Below are 21,686 nucleotides of genomic sequence, written 5' to 3'. Positions count from 1 at the left end.
TCAGCGAACGGGTAAATGGAATGAACATCTGTATGCACAAGCGTTTATGGCTTTAAGAGATAGAACAGACATTCTACAGAGCTGTAATTTGACTCCAATAGGACCGGTAGTAGCTAATGTTAGCCCCCAGAACCCCCCCAATGTTGTAATGGCAGATTTGGTGTCCCCTTCGGCCCCCAAACCCCCACCTTATAAGGGTAGGACGCCTCGGGTTACAGAGATTGCCCCCCTCAGTGGGACTCTATCCTTTGCTTACCGGGACTGTTGTGGCTCGCCCAGGGGCAGACGGACACCAGGCCACCACCATGCAAGTTTACACCCATGTGCCATTCAATCCAATAGACCTAGCAGCTTTTAAAACACAGGCTGGGGAATTCTCCACGAACCCAAGCTGGTTTATTTCGGTCTTTGAGGAGTGCCTCAGTAGTCACAAGCCAAATTGGGACGACTGTAATATCCTCCTGAGAACTCTGTTGTCTGAGGTGGAGTGGAATCAGGTTACAGCTAAGGCAAGGGGAGCGTCAGCTTGCAAGCGAAAGAAAGGAAGCTATCTGTCAAGTCCCTACCCCAAGCAATCGCAAATGTCTCAGAGCTTTTCTGGGTATGGCAGGCTTTTGCAGGATCTGGATCCCAGAGTTAGGAGCATGGGCTAAACCATTACATGACTGTGTCAAGGGAACGGACCACGACCCCTTTCACTGGTCCCCAGAAGCCAACAAGGCATTTAAAATCCTAAAAAGGAAACTGATGGAAGCCATTTCAATTGTATGTACATGAATGAAAAGGGGTGGCTCTGGGAGTGCTAACCCAGTTGTTGGGGACCTGGAAACGTCCCGTGGCTTATTTTTCTAAGCAACTGGATCAGGTTGCAAAGGGTTGGCCGGCATGTTTACGGGCGGTCGCAGCTACTGCCCTAGTACTTGAGGAAGCTGAGAAGCTAACATTGGGAGGGGTTATGCAAATCTATACTCCCCATATGGTCCAAGCCCTGCTAGACACCAAGGGTGGGCTCTGGCTCACCCAGACTCGGATTGCTCGGTATCAGGCTAAGCTGTTAGAGAACCCCGAGGTCAACTTGGAGTCTTGCTCCTCCCTTAACCCAGCCACCCTCTTGCTAGAAACAGAGGAACAGGAACATGACTGTTTAGAGATCATAGATGCCCAGTACGCCAGCCGCCAGGATTTAAAGGATCAGCCGCTCCCAAATGCAGATTATGAGAGGTACACTGATGGTAGCAGCATTGTCATGGAGGGGCAAAGGAGGGCGGGTTATGCTGTCGTGACCCTCCATGATACCGTAGAGGCCGAGAGGTTGCCCACCGGGACCTCTGCCCAGCTGGCTGAGCTAGTAGCCCTGACCCGTGCGCTCAAACTAGGAATCACTTATTGTCCAGGGAATATGAGAAGACTCAGTTGCAAGCTTGTTGAGTATTCTCAAAGGAGGGAGTTGTTGGTGACACTGGGCACTACACTAGGTAACTCAGGAGGGTGGAAGACCACGAGTGTCAAGGAAGCCCTCCTGCTCTAGGCCCGGATAAACCAAGGCCCCTTTGCTCCTTGAACCCTCTGTGATCATGCATAACTCTGAGGAAGCTAGCACACAAACAGACAGGTTTGCACACGGCTCGCCAGCCAAGGCCAGCTTCGGCCTGCGAAACAGATAGATAAGGCAGAAATGTTTAGCAAAAACCAGTAACAAATAGGACCAAATAAGGCAAGGCTCGGGCAATGCTACTGAGGAAAAACACAACTGGCTGCTTTAGCTGATTGGCTACAGTACTGTACGGGGCAACAGATAATTGGTTGCATAAGCTTGTGTAGTGAAATAGGCAAAGGTATAAAATGTATACTGGAATCTGCTGCACTGCTGCAGGATTTGAGACAGCTCAGTCTCCCTTCGCCCTATTTGGCGCTCCAAATAAATCTCTCTGCTTCTCCACCCCATTGTGGTCATTGGCGTGACGCACACTGGGCAACGAACCCAGCTGTTGCTTGCCTCGGGCACTCTGTGCTGGCTACACCCTTTCCTGGGGAAGGTTTGATTAAAAATCCTCACCAATTTGCATAGGTGAACACAGACCCAAACCCTTGGATCTTAAGAACAATGAAAAAGGAATCAGGTTCTTAAAAGAAGAATTTTAATAGAAGAAAAAGTAAAAGAATCACCTCTGTAAAATCAGGATGGTAAATACCTTACAGGGTAATTAGATTCAAAACACAGAGAATCCCTCTAGGCAAAACCTTAAGTTACAAAAAGACACAAAAACAGGAATATCCATTCCATTCAGCACAGCTTATTTTCTCAGCCATTTAAACAAACAGAATCTAACGCATATCTAGCTAGATTACTTACTAAGTTCTAAGACTCCATTCCTGTTCTGTCCCCAGCAAAAGCATCACACAGACAGAGCCTTTGTTTCTCCCCCACTCCAGCTTTGAAAGTATCTTGTCTCATTGGTCATTTTGGTCAGGTGCCAGCGAGGTTATCCTAGCTTCTTAACCCTTTACAGGTGAAAGGGTTTTTCCTCTGGCCAGGAGGGATTTTAAAGGTGTTTACCCTTCCCTTTATATTTATGACATCTTACAGGCTACATTTTGTACAAAATTTGTTGCAAACGTATAATAGTAGTTGCAACAATGATCTACTTGGTCATGTTTTAATCAGATAACATCACAATGAGTAACTGCTACAACTAGTGACCAGCTGACCCAAGAGACCAGTAACACTAAATACATTCTTTATAAGTTTATAAGTGGAAACCAGATGTGACATTTTCCCGACACACCTACCACATTGTGAAAAATTGGGATGCCTGGATATCAGGAGCAAGCGTTAAGTCTCTGGAAGATCTGTCTCTCCTCATGCAAGTGGAGCAATTCTGAGAGGGTGTTCCTGAGGAAATGGAAAGGTACATACTAGATGGGAAGCCCAAAACTACAACCGAGGCAGAGGAAATCGGAGCCAAATGGGTGGAGGTGGCGGAGAAGAAAAAAGCTAGTAGCAGTTGGTGCGGATACCAGAAGGGGCAACCTAAGGTGACACCCCACCATTGGAGTCAGCCCAAGCCCCCACCTCACAAGTAGGAGCCCTCCACACAGCTAAGGAGACCCCAGATGCCCTCTCGTCCCACCACCCAACTCTCCAGCCACCCACCTCACCCCAGCCCACAGTCAGCTGGGTGATGGTTTAAATGTATTGAGCTGGAGCATGTGAAGGCCAACTGCCCCAAGAGCACCAACCAACTGCAGTTTATCACCCCAGGGTCCTAAAGAGAGCCTTCAGGCCCAGATGCCTCGCAAATACCCTCAGAGCAAAGGGAAACTGTGAGTGTGGGTGGGAGGAAGATTACTGCATGGAGAGACATTGGAGCACAGGTGTCCGATTCCTGGTGGACCCCAAATTTATCAACCCAGAGGCCCAAATGATGGTGCAACCTTTTAAGGTCAACTCTTAACTTGCCTACAGCCAAGTTGCCTGTCCAGTACAAGGGCTGCTCAGGAATATGGACTTTTGAAGTCTATGATGATTATCCCATTCCCAGGTTGCTGGGAGAAGACTTAGCCAACCATGTGAGGCTAACAAAAAGGGTGGGGATGGTCACCCACAGCCAGGCTAAACAGGCCTCCACACCTAACTCTATTCCTGAGCCTTCTACAGGGACCCAGCCAGAGGTGGTGGAACCAGACCCCAGACCAAAGTCTATGGCAGCAGTTGTAGATCCAGTTCCTGGGACCCAGCCCAAGGATCGGAACTGGTGGAGCTGTCAGAGCCCGTGCTTGCAACCCCACCAGAGTCAGGGTAGTCAGCACCACAGGGCGCCACATCGCCTGCAGCAGCAGCTAAACTGGCACAAGAAGCTCAACTGGAGCTTCAAATATAACCTAGTGCATCAGCAGAAAGCAGTTCACAATTGATGGAGACACCCCCATCACCTGTATCGCTTCCAGTGGGACATAGCCCAAGTCCACAACCCAGTGAGGAACTAATGTCTCCAGCATCAAGGGAGCAGTTTCAGGCAGAGCAGGAAACAGATGAAAGCCTCCAGAGAGCTTGGACGGCGGCACGGAGCAACCCACCACCTTTCAGTTCTTCTAATAGGTCCAGGTTTGTTGTAAAAGGAGGACTCTTTGCCCTGGTCTACACTAGGAGTTGAGGTCAAATTTAACACTGCACCCATCCACAGGACAAAGCCCTTTTTTCGACTTAAACAGCTCTTAAAATCAATTTATTTACTCCACCCCCAACAAGGGGATTAGCACTGAAATCGGCCTTGCCGGGTCGAATTTGGGGTACTGTGGATGCAATTAGACGGTATTGGCCTCCGGGAGCCATCCCAGAGTGCTCCATTGTGACCGCTCTGGACAGCACTCTCAACTCAGATGCACTGGCCAGGTAGACAGGAAAAGGCCTGTGAACTTTTGATTTTCAATTTCCTGTTTGGCCAGCGTGGCAAGCTGCAGGTGATGCACAGCTCATCAGCAGAGGTGACCATGATGGAGTCCCAGAATCGCAAAAGAGCTCCAACAGGGACCGAACAGGAGGTACGGGATCTGATCGCTGTAAGGGGAGAGGAATCCGTGCTATCAGAACTCCATTCCAGTTTTTGAAATGCCAAAACATTTGTCAAAATCTCCCAAGGCATGAAGGACAGAGGCCATAACAGGGACCCGAAGCAGTGCCGCGTGAAACTTAAGGAGCTGAGGCAAGCCTACCAGAAAACCAGAGAGGCAAACGGCCGCTCCGGGTCAGAGCCCCAAACATGCCGCTTCTATGATGAGCTGCATGCCATTTTAGGGGGTTCAGCCACCACTACCCCAACCGTGTTGTTTGACTCCTTCAATGGAGATGGAGGCAACACGGAAGCAGGTTTTGGGGACGAGGAAGATGATGAGGAGGAGGTTGTAGACAGCTCACAGCAAGCAAGCGGAGAAACCAGTTTTCCGGACAGCCAGGACCTGTTTCTCACCCTGGACCTGGAGCCAGTACTCCCCGAACCCACCCAAGGCTGACTCCCCGACCCGCCAGGTGGAGAAGGGACCTCTGGTGAATGTACCTTTTTAAATAGTCTACATGGTTTCAAAGCAAGCGTGTTTAATGATTAATTTGCCCTGGCATTCGCGGCCAGTACAGCTACTTGAAAAGTCTGTTAACGTGTCTGGGGATGAAGCGGAAATCCTCCAGGGACATCTCCATAAAGCTCTCCTGGATGTACTCCTAAAGCCTTTACAAAAGTTTCTGGGGAGGGCAGCCTTATTCCGTCCACCATGGTAGGACACTTTACCACTCCAGGCCAGTAGCACGTACTCGGGAATCACTGTAGAACAAAGCATTGCAGTGTATGTTTGCTGGCGTTCAAACAACATCCGTTCTTTATCTCTCTGTGTTATCCTCGGGGGAGTGATATCATTCATGGTCACCTGGTTGAAATAGGGTGCTTTTCTTAAGGGGACATTCAGAGGTGCCCGTTCCTGCTGGGCTGTTTGCCTGTGGCTGAACAGAAATGTTCCCCGCTGTTAGCCACGGGGAGGGGTGAGGGGCTAGCCACGTGGTGGGGGGAGGCAAAATGCGACCTTGTAATGAAAGCACATGTGCTATGTATGTAATGTTGACAGCAAGGTTTACCGTGAAAGAGTGTACCCATTGTTCTATAAAATGTGTCTTTTTAAATACCAGTCCCTTTTTTTTCTCTCCACCAGCTGCATGTGTTTCAAGGATCACAGGATCTTCTCCTTCCCAGAGGCTAGCGAAGATTAGAAGGTGAAAAAAATGCACTCGCAATGAAATATTCTCTTGAGCTCATGCTGTCCTCCCACACTGACAGAGCACAGACGAACGTGTGGAGGCAGACAATGTCAGAAAATGACCGGGAGGAGAGGTGGCGGGGGCTGAAGAGAGTAAGTGGTGGGCTGAAGAGAGGACTGAAGCTGAAAGGTGGCGGCAGCGTGATGAGAGGAGGCAGGATTCAATGCTGAGGCTGCTGGAGGATCAAACTAATATGCTCCAGCATATGGTTGAACTGCAGGAAACGCAGCAGGAGCACAGACTGCCACTACAGCCCCTATGTAACCAACCGCCCTCCTCCCCCCCAAGTTCCACAGCCTCCTCACCCAGACGCCCAAGAATGCTTTGGGGGGGCCTCCGGCCACCCAGCCACTCCACCCCAGAGGGTTGCTCAAGCAACAAAAGGCTGGCATTCAATAAGTTTTAAACCTTTAAAGTGCTGTGTGTTCTTGTCCTTCCCTCCTCCACCACCTCTCCTGGGCTACCTTGGCAGTTATCCCCCTATTTGTGTGATGAATTAATAAAGAATGCATGAATGTGAAGCAACAATGACTTTATTGCCTCTGCAAACGGTGATCGAAGGGAGAAGGGGAGGGTGCTTAGCTTATAGGGAAGTAGAGTGAACCAAGGGACGGGGGGTTTCCATCAAGAGACACAAAGAGAACTTTCACACCGTAGCCTGGCCAGTCACGAAACTGGTTTTCAAAGCTTCTCTGATGCGCACTGCACCCTCCTGTGCTCTTGTAACTGCCCTGGTGTCTGGCTGCACGTAAGCAGCGGCCAGGCGATTTGCCTCAACATCTCCCCCTTACTCACAGATATTGTGGAGAGCACAGCAAGTAGTAATAACAGTGGGAATATTGGTTTTGCTGAGGTCTAACCGAGTCAGTAAACTGCATCAGCATGCTTTTAAACGTCCAAATGCACATTCTACCACCATTCTGCACTTGCTCAGCCTGTAGTTGAACAGCTCCTGACTACGGTCCAGGCTGCCTGTGTATGGCTTCATGAGCCATGGCGTTAAGGGGTAGGCTGGGTCTCCAAGGATAACTATAGGTGTTTCAACATCCCCAACAGTTATTTTCTATACTGGGAATAAAGTCCCTTCCTGCAGCTTTTGAAACAGACCAGAGTTCCTGAAGATGCGAGCGTCATGTACCTTTCCCGGCCATCCCACGTTGATGTTGGTGAAACGTCCCTTGTGATCCACCAGTGCTTGCAGCACTATTGAAAAGTACCCCTTGCGGTTTATGTACTCGCCGGCTTGGTGCTCTGGTGCCAAGATAGGGATATGGGTTCTGTCTATGGCCCCACCACAGTTAGGGAATCCCATTGCAGCAAAGCCATCCACTATGACCTGCACATTTCCCAGGGTCACTACCCTTGATATCAGCAGATCTTTGATTGCTTTGGCTACTTGCATCACAGAAGCCCCCACAGTAGATTTGCCCACTCCAAATTGATTCCCGACTGACCGGTAGCTGTCTCGCGTTGCAAGCTTCCACAGGGCTATTGCCTCTCGCTTCTCAACTGTGAGGGCTGCTCTCATTCTGGTATTCTTGCACCTCAGGGCAGGTGAAAGCAAGTCACAAAGTTCCATAAAAGTGCCCTTATGCATGCGAAAGTTTCGCAGCCACTGGGAATCATCCCAGACCTGCAACACTATGCTTCCTTGAATTAATCCCAACAAACATTGCATTGCCTGCACTTCAGACTTCTGTTCTTCTGCATTCTGTCTGCGTAACAACAACCAGGGGAGGGGTGAAGAAAAAGCGCTTAACACCCTGTGCACCAAGGGCCTGCTCCTACCCCCAAGGAGGCCAGTGGGAGCTGACTTCAGAGGGCTTTGGAGCAGGCTTAGAACAACCTGATTCTTGTGCTTAATACTCCTTGGAACAGAGCCCATCTCTTTTGTTCTGTGTTTGGACAGTGCCTAGCACAGTGGGGTCCTGCTCCGTAAGTGGGGCTCCTGGCACTGCTGCAGTCCAAATCAATGATTAATAATGACACCTTTAGACAAAATCTGTGCGCCTTTTGCCCCCTTCCTTCTGCAACCCACTGGTCAGTGTGTGCTACGTGTGCTCCTGCAATTGGCCAAAGGAAGATGTCGTGGCATAAATACAATGAAAAGCCAAAAGAAGCAGGCTTTTCCTGAGACTGTTTCCCTAATGAAATAGCAGGGGCCGTTACTACTTGGGTGAAATTATAGAGACAAGCTCAGGCCCAGTTTTCACTTCCAATAAAATTCTGTTCACTTTAATTCCAGATTTGGTTGTTTTTCTCAGGGTATGTATATACTACGAAATTAGGTCGATTTTATAGAACTCGATTTTTGGAAATCGATTTTATACAGTCAATTGTGTATGTCCCCACAAAGCACATTAAGTCAGTGGAGCGTGTCCTCAATACTGTGGCTAGCATTGACTTATGGAGCAGTGCACTGTGGGTTGCTATCCCACAGTTCCCACAGTCTCCACTGCCCATTGGAATTCTGGTTTAAGCTCCCAATGCTTGATGGGGCAAAAACATTTTTGAGGGTGGTTTGGGGTACATGTCAGTCGCCCCTTCTCTCCCTTCGTGAAAGCAATGGCAGACAACCATTTCACGCCTTTCTTCCTGGGTTACCCGTGCAGACGCCATACCACAGCAAGCATGGAGCCCGCTCAGCTCACTGCTGCAGTTGTGAGCATTGTAAACACCTTGCACATTATCCTGGAGTATGTGCAGAACCGAGCTAAGAGACGCCAGCATGAAGAAGATTGTGATGAGGACATGGACACAGACGTTCCTGAAGGCATAGGCTGTGGCAATTGGGACATCATGGCAGCAGTGGGGCTGGTTGATACAGTGGAACGCCGATTCTGGGCCCAGCAAACAAGCACAGACTGGTGGGACCGCATAATGTTGCGGGTATGGAATGATTCACAGTGGCTGCGAAACTTTCGCATGCGTAAGGCCACTTTCCTTGAACTTTGTGAGTTGCTTTCCCCTGCCCTGAAGCACAGGAATACCAAGATGAGAGGTGTCCTGACAGTTGAGAAGTGAGTGGTGATAGCCCTGTGGAAGCTTGCAATGCCTGACTACTAAAAGGGATCAGCCCAGAGAATAGCCATGTGGCGGGGGGGAGGGGTGAAGGGATCATCCCAGAGAATAGCCAGGCGGTGGGGTCGGGGGAGGTGTGTGCTGCACACCCACCTGAAAATCACAGCCCTTCCTTTTAAACGTGAAACCCAACCCATTGCTTGCTATGGGAAAAGGATGGCACTGCAGTTTGAAACCATTCCCACATGTTATGAAGGCGTAAGAAGCCAACCCCACGTACCAAAAGACTTACCATGGCTGCCTGGAAACCGAATTCAGTTGCCCAGCCGTTTGTGATGTGTCACCATACTGGCAGGTGCTCAACATAAAAGGCAAAATGCGACCTTGTACCTAAAGCACATGTGCTGTATTCTGTGAATTGCTTTACTGTGAAAGAGAGTCTCCCTTTTGTTCTCAGAAATGTGTCATCTTAAATTTTACTCTCCCTTTTTATCTCTCCCCCAGCTGCAAATCATAGAACCATAGATTATCAGGGTTGGAAGGGACCTCAGGAGGTCATCTAGTCCAACCCCCTGCTCAAAGCAGGACCGATCCCCAATTAAATCATCCCAGCCAGGGCTTTGTCAAGCCTGACCTTAAAAACTTCTAAGGAAGGAGATTCCACCACCTCCCTAGGTAACGCATTCCAGTGTTTCACCACCCTCCTAGTGAAAAAGTCTTTCCTAATATCCAACCTAAACCTCACCCACTGCAACCTGAGACCATTACTCCTTGTCCTGTCATCCGCTACCACTGAGAATAGTCTAGATCCATCCTCTTTGGAACCACCTTTCAGGTAGCTGAAAGCAGCTAGCAAATCCCCCCTCATTCTTCTCTTCTGTAGACTAAAAACAATCCCAGTTCCCTCAGCCTGTCCTCATAAGTCATGTGTTCCAGTCCCCTAATCATTTTTGTTGCCCTCTGTTGGACTCTCTCCAATTTTTCCACATCCTTCTTGTAGTGTGCAGCCCAAAACTGGACACAGTACTCCAGATGAGGCCTCACCAATGTCGAATAGAGGGGAACGATCACATCCCTCGATCTGCTGGCAGTGCCCCTACGTATACATCCCAAAATGCCATTGGCCTTCTTGGCAACAAGGCCACACTGTTGACTCATATCCTGCTTCTCGTCCACTGTAACCCCTAGGTCCTTTTCTGCAGAAGTGCCGCCTAGCCATTCAGTCCCTAGTCTGTAGCAGTGCATTGGATTCTTCTGTCCTAAGTGCAGGACTCTACACTTGTCCTTGTTGAACCTCATCAGATTTCTTTTGGCCCAATCCTCCAATTTGTCTAGGTTCCTCTGTATCCTATCCCTACCCTCCAGCATATCTACCACTCCTCCCACTTTAGTGTCATCTGCAAACTTGCTGAGGGTGCAATCCACACCATCCTCCAGATCATTTATGAAGATATTGAACAAAACTGGCCCCAGGACCGACCCTTGGGACACTCCGCTTGATACTGGCTGCCAACTAGACATGGAGCCATTGATCACTACCTGTTGAGCCCGACAATCTAGCCAACTTTCTACCCACCTTTTAGTGCATTCATCCAGCCCACACTTCTTTAACTTGCTGACAAGAATACTGTGGGAGACAGTGTCAAAAGCTTTGCTAAAGTCAAGGAACAACATGTCCACTGCTTTCCCTTCATCCACAGAACACATTATCTTGTCATAGAAGGCAATTAGATTAGTCAGGCATGACTTACCCTTTGTGAATCCATGCTGACTGTTCCTGATCACTTTCCTCTCCTCTAAGTGCTTCAGAATTGATTCCTTGAGGACCTGCTCCATGATTTTTCCGGGAACTGAGGTGAGGCTGAAGTTCCCCGGATCCTCCTCCTTCCCTTTTTTAAAGATGGGCACTACATTAGCCTTTTTCCAGTCGTCCGGGACTTCCCCGGATCATCATGAGTTTTCAAAGATGATGGACAATGGCTCTGCAATCACATCCGCCAACTCCTTTAGCACTCTCGGATGCAGTGCATCCGGCCCCATGGCCTTGTGCACGTCCAGCTTTTCTAAATAGTCCCGAACCACTTCTTTCTCCACAGAGGGCTGGTCACCTCCTCCCCATGCTGTGCTGCCCAGTGCAGTAGTCTGGAGCTGACCTTGTTCGTGAAGACAGAGGCAAAGAAAGTATTGAGTACATTAAGCTTTTTCCACATCCTCTGTCACTAGGTTGCCTTCCTCATTCAGTAAGGGGCCTACACTTTCCTTGACTTTCTTCTTGTTGGCAACATACCTGAAGAAACCCTTCTTGTTACTCTTAACATCTCTTACTAGCTGCAACTCCAGATGTTATTTGGCCTTCCTGATTTCACTCCTGCATGCCCGAGCAATATTTTTATACTCATCCCTGGTCATTTGTCCAATCTTCCACTTCTTGTAAGCTTCTTTTTTGTGTTTAAGATCAGCAAGGTCTTCACTGTTAAGCCAAGCTGGTCACCTGCCATATTTACTATTCTTTCTACACATCGGGATGGTTTGTCCCTGTCACCTCAATAAGGATTCTTTAAAATAAAGCCAGTTCTCCTGGACTCCTTTCCCCCTCATGTTATTCTCCCAGGGGATCCTGCCCATCAGTTCCCTGAGGAAGTCAAAGTCTGGTTTTCTGAAGTCCAGGGTCTGTATTCTGCTGCTTTCCTTTCCTCCTTGTGTCAGGATCCTGAACTCGACCATCTCATGGTCACTGCCTCCCAGGTTCCCATCCACTTTTGCTTCCCCTACTAATTCTTCCCAGTTTGTGAGCAGCAGGTCAAGAAGAGCTCTGCCCCGAGTTGGTTCCTCCAGCACTTGCACCAGGAAATTGTTCCCTACACTTCCCAAAAACTTCCTGGATTGTCTGTGCACCGCTGTATTGCTCCCCCAGCAGATATCAGGGTGATTGAAGTCTCCCATGAGAACCAGGGCGTGTGATCTATTAGCTTCTGCGAGTTGCCGGAAGAAAGCCTCGTCCACCTCATCCCCCTGGTCCGGTGGTCTATAGCAGACTCCCACCACGACATCACCCTTGGTGCTCACACTTCTAAACTTAATCCAGACACTCTCAGGTTTTTCTGCAGCTTCATACCGGAGCTCTGAGCAGTCATACTGCTCTCTTACATACAGTGCAACTCCCCCACCTTTTCTGCCCTGCCTGTCCTTTCTGAACAGCTTATATCCGTCCATGACAGTACTCCAGTCATGTGAGTTATCCCACCAAGTCTCGGTTATTCCAATCACATCATAATTCCTTGACTTTGCCAGGACTTCCAGTTCTCCCTGCTTGTTTCCCAGGCTTTGTGCATTTGTGTATAGACACCTGAGATAACTCGCTGATCGCCCCTCTTTCTCAGTATGAGGTAGGAGCCCTCCCATCTCATACGCTCCTGCTCCCTCCCGGTATCCCACTTCCCCACTTACCTCAGGGCTTTGGTCGCCTTCCCCCGGTCAACCTAGTTGAAAGCCCTCCTCATTAGGTTAGCCAGCCTGCTTGCGAAGACGTTCTTCCTTCTCTTCGTTAGGTGAAGCCCGTCTCTGCCTAGCACTCCTCCTTCTTGGAACACCATCCCATGGTCAAAGAATCCAAAGCCTTCTCTCCGACACCGCCTGCATAGCCATTCGTTGACTTCCATGATTCGACGGTCCCTACCCCGGCGTTTTTCTTCCACGGGGAGAATGGACGAGAACACCACTTGCGGCTCAAACTCCTTTATCCTTCTTCCCAGAAACATGTAGTCTGCAGTGATCCGCTCAAGGTCATTCTTGGCAGTATCATTGGTGCCCATGTGGAGAAGCAGGAAGGGGTAGCGATCCGAGGGCTTGATGAGTCTCGGCAGTCTCTCCGTCACATCACGAATCCTAGCTCCTGGCAAGCAGCAGACTTCTCAGTTTTCCCGGTCGGGGCAGCAGATAAATGACTCAGTCCCCCTGAGCAGAGAGTCCCCGACCACCACCACCCGCCTCCTTCTCTTGGGAGCAGTGGTCATGGAACCCCCAGCCCTAGGACAGTGCATCTCATGCCTTCCAACTGGCGGAGTCTCCTTCTGCTCCCTTCCCTCAGACGTATCATGTGGTCCACTCTCCGCATTGGTACCTGTGGAGAGAACATGAAAACGGTTACTTACCTGTATCTGCATTGCTGGTACATGGACGTTCCCCTTTCTTCTTCTGGAGGTCACATGATGCCAAATTTCTTCACCGGCCTCCTGTCCCTGCTGTGCAGCCTGCTCTGAATCTTCAGAACTTTGTGCCCGTAGAAGCATATCCTGACGTCTGTCCAGGAAATCTTCAGTTTCTCTTATGCAACGCAGGGTCGATACCTGTTGCTCTAGACCTTGAACCTTCTCTTCCAATATGGAGACCAGTTTGCACTTTTTACAGACAAAGTCGCTTCTGTCCTGTGGAAGAAAGACAATCATAGCACATCCAGTGCAGGTCACAACAGCTGAACACCCCGCATCCATATTATCTTCCTTCTACGAGCTTCCTCAGGAGATGCAGTAACTACTCAGAGAAGCCGGCAAGATGTAAGCCTCAGTGGGCTCTCCCCAGGCGAACTCCCAGGCAAACGCCTTTCTATGTTTCTATGCTCCCTCTATCATCTCCTTCCTGAGATTATCACAGATTAGAAGGTGAAAAACATGCACTCGATGACATGTTTTCCGAGCTCATGCAGTCCTCCCGCACTGATAGAGCGCAGCTTAATGCATGGAGGCATTCAGTGTTAGAGGCCAGGAAAGCATTAATTGAGCGCGAAGAGCAGAGGCAGGAGGTGATGCTGTGGCTAATGGGGGAAGCAAACGGACATGATGAAACATCTGGTGGAGCTGCAAGAAAGCCAACAGGAGCACAGACCTTCCACTGCATCCATTGTATAACCGGCTGACCTCCTCCCCAAGTTCCATATCCTCCTCACCCAGACGCCCAAGAATGCATGGAGGGAGGCTCCGGGCACCCAGCCACTCCACTACAGAGGATGGCCAAAGCAATAGAAGGCTGCCATTCAAACAGTTTGATTTGTAGTGTGGCTACAAAAGACAGACAGACAATCTAGCCTTGTCCTTCCCTCCTCCCCCACCCCACCCGGGCTACCTTGTCAGTTATCTCACTTTTTTTTTTTAAATTAATAAAAGAAATAATGAATAGTTTCAAAACAATAGTTACTTTATTTCGAAGGGGGGAAGGAGGGAGGGTGGTTTGGTTACAGGGAATTAAAAATCAACCAAGGTGGGTGGGTTTGCATCAAGGAGAAACACACACAGTCACAATGTAGCCTGGCCAGTCATGAAACTGGTTTTCAAAACCTCTCTGATGCGCAGCGTGCCTTGCTGTGCTCTTCTAATCACGCTGGTGTCTGCTCAAAAATTGGCCACCAGGCGATTTGCCTCAACCTCCCACCTCTCCATAACCGTCTCCCTCTTACTCTCACAGATATTATGGAGCACACAGCAAGCCGCAATAACAATGGGAATGTTGGTTACGCTGCGGTCTGACCTAGTCAGCAAGCTTTTAAACATCCAAAGGCACATTCTACCACCATTCTGCACTTGCTCAGCCTATAGTTGAACTGCTCCTTACTGTCCAGGCTGCTGGTGTACGGCTTCATGAGCCATGGGAGCAAGGGGTAGGCTGGGTCCCCAAGGATAAATATTGGCATTTCAACTTCCTCAATGGTAATTTTCTGGTCTGGGAAGTAAGTCCGAGAAGTTGCAAGAAGGAACAGTCCGGAGTTCCTAAATATGCAAGCATCATGTACCTTTCCCGGCAATCCCACATTGATGTCGGTGAAACGTCCCTTGTGATCCACCAGTGTTTGCAGCACCATTGAGAAGTACCCCTTGCGGTTTATGTACTGGTTGGCAAGGTGGTCTGGTGCCAAGATGGGGATATGCATGCCATCTATCGCCCCACGACAGTTAGGGAACCCCATTGCAGCAAAGCTATCCAGTATGACCTGCACATTTCCCAGAGTCACTACCCTTGATAGCAGAACGTCAGCGATTGCATTGGCTACTTGGATCACAGCAGTCCCCACAGTAGTCTTGCCCACTCCAAATTGATTCCCGACTGACCGGTATCAGTCAGGCATTGCAAACTTCCACAAGGCTATCGCCACTTGCTTCTCAACTGTCAGGGCAGCTCTCATCTCAGTGTTTCTGTGCTTCAGCGTGGGGGAAAGTAACTCACAGAGTTCCAGGAAAGTGGCCGTACGCATGCGAAAGTTTCACAGCCACTGTGAATCATCCCATACCTGCAACACTATGCGGACCCACCAGTCTGTGCTTGTTTGCCTGGCCCAGACGTAGCATTCCACTATATCAACCAGCCCCACTGCCGCCATGATGTCCCAATTGTCACAGCCCATGCTTTCAGGAATGTCTGTGTCCATGTCCTCATTAAAATCCTCCTCGTGCTGGCGTCTTAGCCCGGTTCTGCATATACTCCAGGATAACGTGCGAGGTGTTTACAATGCTCACAACAGTAGCGGTGATGGCGAGCTTTGCGGGCTCCATGCTTGCCGTGGTACGGTGTCTGCAGGACAGCAGAGTTGAAGCGGAAGAGGTGGATGACGACTGTTAGGAGCACCCAGGAGGACCAGAACAGATCCCCTGAGCTGCAGGAGAGCAGAGTTGCAGCGGAAGTGATGGATGATGACAGTTAGCAGACCTACTGCACTGTTGGCTGACAGCAGCACCCAGGACACAACAGCAGTGAGGGTGAGCTGAGTGGACTCAATGCTTGCCGTGCTATGGCGTCTGCACGGAAAAAAGGTGCAAAACGATTGTCTGAGTTGCTTTCACGGAGGGAGGGGCGACTGACATGTACCCCAAACCACCCGCAACAATATTTTTGCCCCATCAGGCATTGGGTACTTAACCAAGAATTCCAATGGGCGGTGGAGACTGCAGGAACTGTGGAGTAGCTACCCACAGTGCACCGCTCTGTAAGTCGATGCTAGCTATGGTAGTGAGGACGCACTCCACCAACTTAATGCGCTTAGTGTGGACGTACGCAATTGACTGAAAATCGACTTCTATAAAATTGACCTTATTTTGTAGTGTAGACATACCCTTTGACTTTTAGTATTTCTTATACTTTCCCCCCCTCGCCCTTCGTGACTGGTTCCTTGACCTTATTTCAGGAGAGGACTTTGAGGCAGGACTGTCCTTCAAGTGTACACTTGTATATTAAACTCCCACTCTGCCCAGCAACACTTTTGCTCTCTTATCTCTCCCCCCTTCCTCTGCTTGTGGGCAGCTGTAACAGTGTCTTTGTTCACACACATTAGTAAGAACATAAAAATATCAAAAAGGCAAATGGGCAAACAAGATGGGCACTGCTACAGACTAGGGACCGAGTGGCTAGGCAGCAGTTCTGTGGAAAAGGACCTAAGGGTTACAGTGGACTAGAAGCTGGATATGAGTCAACAGTGTGCCCTTTTTGGAGGAGCATTGCCAGCAGATCGAGGGATGTGATCATTCCCCTCTATTTGGCATTGGTGAGGCCTCATCTGGAGTAGCGTGTCCAGTTTTGGGCCCCACACTACAAGAAGGATGTGGAAAAACTGGAAGAGTCCAGTGGAGGGCAACAAAAATGATTAGGGGGCTGGAGCACATGACTTATGAGGAGAGGCTGAGAGAACTGGGATTATTTAGTCTGCAGAAGAGAAGAATGAGAGGGGATTTAATAGCTGCTTTCAACTACTTGAAAGGGGGTTCCAAAGAGGATGGATCTAGACCAGTGATACTCAAAATGGTGGTCGGCAGACCGGTGCCAGTCCGCGAGCCATCGGCTGCAGGTCTGTGCACATATTGGAAAAAAAAATTGCCGGTCCCACACATCAGATAGCTTGAGAAGCACTGATCTAGACTGTTCTCAGTGGTAGCCGATGACAGAACAAGGAGTAATGGTCTCAAGTTGCAGTGGGGAAGGTTTAGGTTGGATATTAGGAAAAACTTTTTCACGAGGAGGGTGGTGAAGCACTGGAATGGGTTACCGAGGGAGGTGGTGGAATCTTCTTCCTGAGAGGTTTTTAAGGTCAGGCTAGACAAAGCCCTGGCTGGGATGATATAGAACAAGTGCTAGTAATAATAAGCGGGCTCAGATTTTCCTGGATGCGATAGCTGATGGACTCCTTCACAAAGTAGTTGCTGAACCAACAAGAGGGGATGCCATTTTAGATTTGGTTTTAGTGAGTAGCAAGGACCTCATAGAAGAAATGGTTGTAGGGGACAACATGCGATCATGCGCTTAGTTCAAACTAAATGGAAGGATGAACAAGATTTCTGACTAAGGTTTTGGATTTCAAAAGGGCTAACTTTCAAAAATTAAGGAAATTAGTTAGGGAAGTGGATTGGACTGAAGAACTTGTGGATCTAAAGGCAGAAGAGACCTGGAATTACTTCAAGTCAAAGTTGCAGAAACTATCAGAAGCCTGCATCCCAAGAAAGGGGAAAAAATTCATAGGCAGGAGTTGTAGACCAGGCTAGATGAGCAAGCATCTCAGAGAGGCGATTAAGAAAAAGCAGAAAACCTACAAGGAGTGGAAGATGGGAGGGATCAGCAAGGAAAGCTACCTTATTGAGGCCAGAACGTGTAGGGATAAAGTGAGAAAGGCCAAAAGCCATGTAGAGTTGGACCTTGCAAAGGGAATGAAAACCAACAGTAAAAGGTTCTATAGCCATATAAATAAGAAAACAGAAAGAAGTGGGACCACTAAACACTGAGGATGGAGTGGAGGTTAAGGATAACCTTGGCATGGCCCAATATCTAACCAAATACTTTGTCTCAATCTTTGAGGCTAATGAGGAGCTTAGGGATAATGGTAGGATGGGAATGAAGATATGGAGGTAGACATTACCACATCCGAGGTAGAAGCCGAACTCGAACAGCTTAATGGGACTAAATCAGGGGGCCCAGATAATCTTCATCCAAGAATATTAAAGGAAATGGCACATGAAATTGCAAGCCCATTAGCAAGAATTTTTGATGAATCTGTAAACTCAGGGGTTGTACCGTATGACTGGAGAATTGCTAACATAGTTCCTATTTTTAAGAAAGGAAAAAAAAAAAATGATCCGGGTAACTACAGGCCTGTTCGTTTGACATCTGTAGTATGCAAGGTCTTGGAAAAAATTTTGAAGGAGAAAGTAGTTAAGGACATTGAGGTCAATGGTAAATGGGACAAAATACAACATGGTTTTACAAAAGATAGATCGTGCCAAACCAACCTGATCTCCTCCTTTGAGAAGGTAACAGATTTTTTAGACAAAGAAAACACAGTGGATCTAATTTACCTTGATTTCAGTAAGGCATTTGATACGGTTCCACATGGGGAATTATTAGCTAAATTGGATCAATATGAAAATTGAAAGGTGGATAAGGAACTGATTAAAGGGGAGACTACAACTGGTCACACTGAAAAGTGAACTGTCAGGCTGGAGGGAGGTTACTAGTGGAGTTCCTCAGGGATCAGTTTTGGGATGAATCTTAATCTTTTTATTACTGACCTTGGCACAAAAAGTGGGCGGGCGCTAATAAAGTTTGTGGATGATACAAAGCTGGGAGGTATTGCCAATACAGAGAAGGACCGGGATATCATACAGAAAGATCTGGATGACCTTATAAACTGGAGTAATAGTAATAGGATGAAATTTAATAGTGAAAAGTGCAAGGTCATGCATTTAAGAAATAATAATTTTTGTTATAAGCTGGGGATGCATTGCTTGGAAGTAACAGAAGAGGAGAAGGACCTCGGAGTATTGGTTGAACACAGGATGACTATGAGCCGCCAATGTGATATGGCCGTGAAAAAAGCTAATGCGGTCTTGGGATGCATCAGGCGAGGTATTTCCAGTAGAGATAAGGAGGTGTTAGTACAGTTATACAAGGCACTGGTGAGACCTCATCTGGAATACTGTGTGCAGTTCTGGTCTCCCCATGTTGAAGAAGGATTAATTCAAACTGGAACAGGTATAGAGAAGGGCTACTAGGATAATCCAAGGAATGGAAAACCTGTCTTATGCGTGTTTGCTGAGTGAGTATCCGAGTGTGTGTTTGCTGGGAGGGCAGTTTGAAAGCCTGAGCGAGTGCCTGATTGGGTGGTAGCCTGCAGGGGGCGGGTATTGGGGCTGTCTCTCTGTTTCAGGGAAGCCTGGCTGTTTAAAAATAGCCAGAGCTCCGCGAACCAGCTGAGCAGCGGCGAACCAGCTGAGCAGCACACAGCAGGAGTTTGCCTGGAGTGAGCCCAGTGAGGCTTACATCTTGCCAACTTCTCTGAGGAAGCTCATAGTAGGAAGGTGATATGGAAGGGAGGGGTTCAGCTTTTGTGACCTGCACTGGATGTGCCATGTTTGTGTTTCTTCCACAGGACAGAAGCGACTTTGTCTGTACAAAGTGCAAGCTAGTATCCATATTGGAAGAGAAGATCGAAGGTCTGGAGCTACAGATATCTACCCTGCGTTGCATACGAGAATCTGAGGATTTTCTGGATAAAAGTCAGGATATGCTTCTACGGGCACAAAGCTCTCAAGATTTAGAGCAGGTTGCACAGCGGAGCCAAGAGGCCAGTGAGGAAGCTTGGCAACATGTGACCTCCAGAAGAAGGGGGAATGTCCGGGTACCAGCAACGCGGACACAGGTAAGCATGTTTTCATGTTCTCTCCACAGGTACCATTGCGGAGAGTGGACCAGATGATACATCTGGGGGGAGAAAGCAGAAGAAGACTCTGCTGGTTGGAAGGCGAGATGCGCTGTCCTGAGGTTGGGGGTTCCACGACCACCACTCCCAAGAGAAGGAGGCGGGTGGTGGTGGTCGGGGACTCTCTCCTCAGGGGGACTGAGTCATCTATCTGCCGCCCTGACTGGGAAAACAGAGAAGTCTGCTGCTTGCCAGGGGCTAAGATTCGCGATGTGACGGAGAGACTGCCGAGACTCATCAAGCCCTTGGATCGCTACCCCTTCCTGCTTCTCCACGTGGGCACCAATGATACTGCCAAGAATGACCTTGAGCGGATCACTGCGGACTACGTGGCTCTGGGAAGAAGGATAAAGGAGTCTGAGGCGCAAGTGGTGTTCTCGTCCATCCTCCCCGTGGAAGGAAAAGGCCGGGGTAGGGACTGTCGAATAGTGGAAGTCAACGAATGGCTACGCAGGTGGTGTCGGAGAGAAGGCTTTGGATTCTTTGACCATGGGATGGTGTTCCATGAAGGAGGAGTGCTGTGCAGAGACGGGCTCCACCTAACGAAGAGAGGGAAGAGCATCTTTGCGAGCAGGCTGGCTAACCTAGTGAGGAGGGCTTTAAACTAGGTTCACTGGGGGAAGGAGACCAAAGCCCTGAGGTAAGTGGGAAAGCGGGATACCGGGAGGAAGCACAGGCAGGAACGTCTGTGAGGGGAGGGCTCCTACCTCATACTGAGAATGAGGGGCGATCAGGAGGTCATCTCAAGTGCCTATATACAAATGCACAAAGCCTTGGAAACAAGCAGGGAGAAGTGGAGGTCCTGGTGATGTCAAGGAATTATGACGTGATTGGAATAACAGAGACTTGGTGGGATAACTCACATGATTGGAGTACTTTCATGGATGGTTATAAACTGTTCAGGAAGGACATGCAGGGCAGAAAAGGTGGGGGAGCAGTACTGTATGTAAGGGAGCAGTATGACTGCTCAGAGCTCCGGTATGAAACTGCAGAAAAACCTGAGAGTGTCTGGATTAAGTTTAGAAGTGTGAGCAACAAGGGTGATGTAGTGGTGGGAGTCTGCTATAGACCACCGGACCAGGGGGATGAGGTGGATGAAGCTTTCTTCCGGCAACTCGCAGAAGCTACTAGATCACACGCCCTGGTTCTCATGGGCGACTTTAATCTTCCTGATATCTGCTGGGAGAGCACTACAGCGGTGCATAGACAATCCAGGAAGTTTTTGGAAAATGTAGGGGACAATTTCCTGGTGCAAGTGCTAGAGGAGCCAACTGCGGGGGAGCTTTTCTTGACCTGCTGCTCACAAACCGGGAAGAATTAGTGGGGGAAGCAAAAGTGGATGGGAATCTGGGAGGCAGTGACCATGAGTTGGTTGAGTTCAGGATCCTGACACAGGGAAGAAAGGTAAGCAGCAGAATACGGACCCTAGACTTCAGGAAAGCAGACTTCGACTCCCTCAGGGAACTGATGGATAGGATCCCCTGGGGGAATAACATGAAGGGGAAAGGAGTCCAGGAGAGCTGGCTGTATTTCAAGGAATCCCTATTGAGGTTACAGGGACAAACCATCCCGATGTGTCGAAAGAATAGTAAATATGGCAGGCGACCAGCTTGGCTTAACGGTGAAATCCTTGCGGATCTTAAACATAAAAAAGAAGCTTACAAGAAGTGGAAGATTGGACAAATGACCAGGGAAAAGTATATAAATATTGCTCGGGCATGTAGGAATGAAATCAGGAGGGCCAAATCACACCTGGAGCTGCAGCTAGCAAGAGATGTCAAGAGTAACAAGAAGGGTTTCTTCAGGTATGTTGGCAACAAGAAGAAAGCCAAGGAAAGTGTGGGCCCCTTACTGAATGAGGGAGGCAACCTAGTGACAGAGGATGTGGAAAAAGCTAATGTACTCAATGCTTTTTTTGCCTCTGTCTTCACGAACAAGGTCAGATCCCAGACTGCTGTGCTGGGCATCACAGCATGGGGAGTAGGTGGCCAGCCCTCTGTGGAGAAAGAAGTGGTTAGGGACTATTTAGAAAAGCTGGACGAGCACAAGTCCATGGGGCCGGATGCATTGCATCCGAGAGTCCTAAAGGAATTGGCGGCTGTGATTGCAGAGCCATTGGCCATTATCTTTGAAAAC

The 21,686-nt window shown here is 48.9% G+C and overlaps 1 protein-coding gene across 4 annotated transcripts in view; it reads right to left on the bottom strand.

Annotated features, from left to right (window-relative positions):
* Positions 1-2,126: 2,126 nt before the first annotated feature.
* Positions 2,127-21,686, bottom strand: part of LOC102935871 (TRAF interacting protein) — a 66,270-nt gene continuing 46,710 nt past the window's right edge. Inside the window, exons 15-16 of one of the 4 annotated variants that reach the window (XM_043552316.1) lie at positions 12,976-13,248; positions 2,127-2,893 (exon numbers count right to left, since the gene is read on the bottom strand). In XM_043552316.1, the coding sequence (XP_043408251.1) occupies positions 2,861-2,893; positions 12,976-13,248 (306 nt within the window). In that variant the 3' untranslated portion in view covers positions 2,127-2,860. Of the gene's footprint in view, positions 2,894-12,975; positions 13,249-13,995; positions 15,607-21,686 lie in introns of those variants that run through there. The other 3 variants (XM_037905952.2, XM_037905947.2, XM_037905950.2) reach the window with 3 other exon arrangements.

The sequence above is a fragment of the Chelonia mydas genome, chromosome 7 (assembly GCF_015237465.2).
Source record: "Chelonia mydas isolate rCheMyd1 chromosome 7, rCheMyd1.pri.v2, whole genome shotgun sequence".
Lineage (NCBI taxonomy): Eukaryota > Metazoa > Chordata > Testudines > Cheloniidae > Chelonia > Chelonia mydas.
Note: the sequence above shows the minus strand (reverse complement) of the source record. Positions and strands in the feature narration are given on the sequence as shown.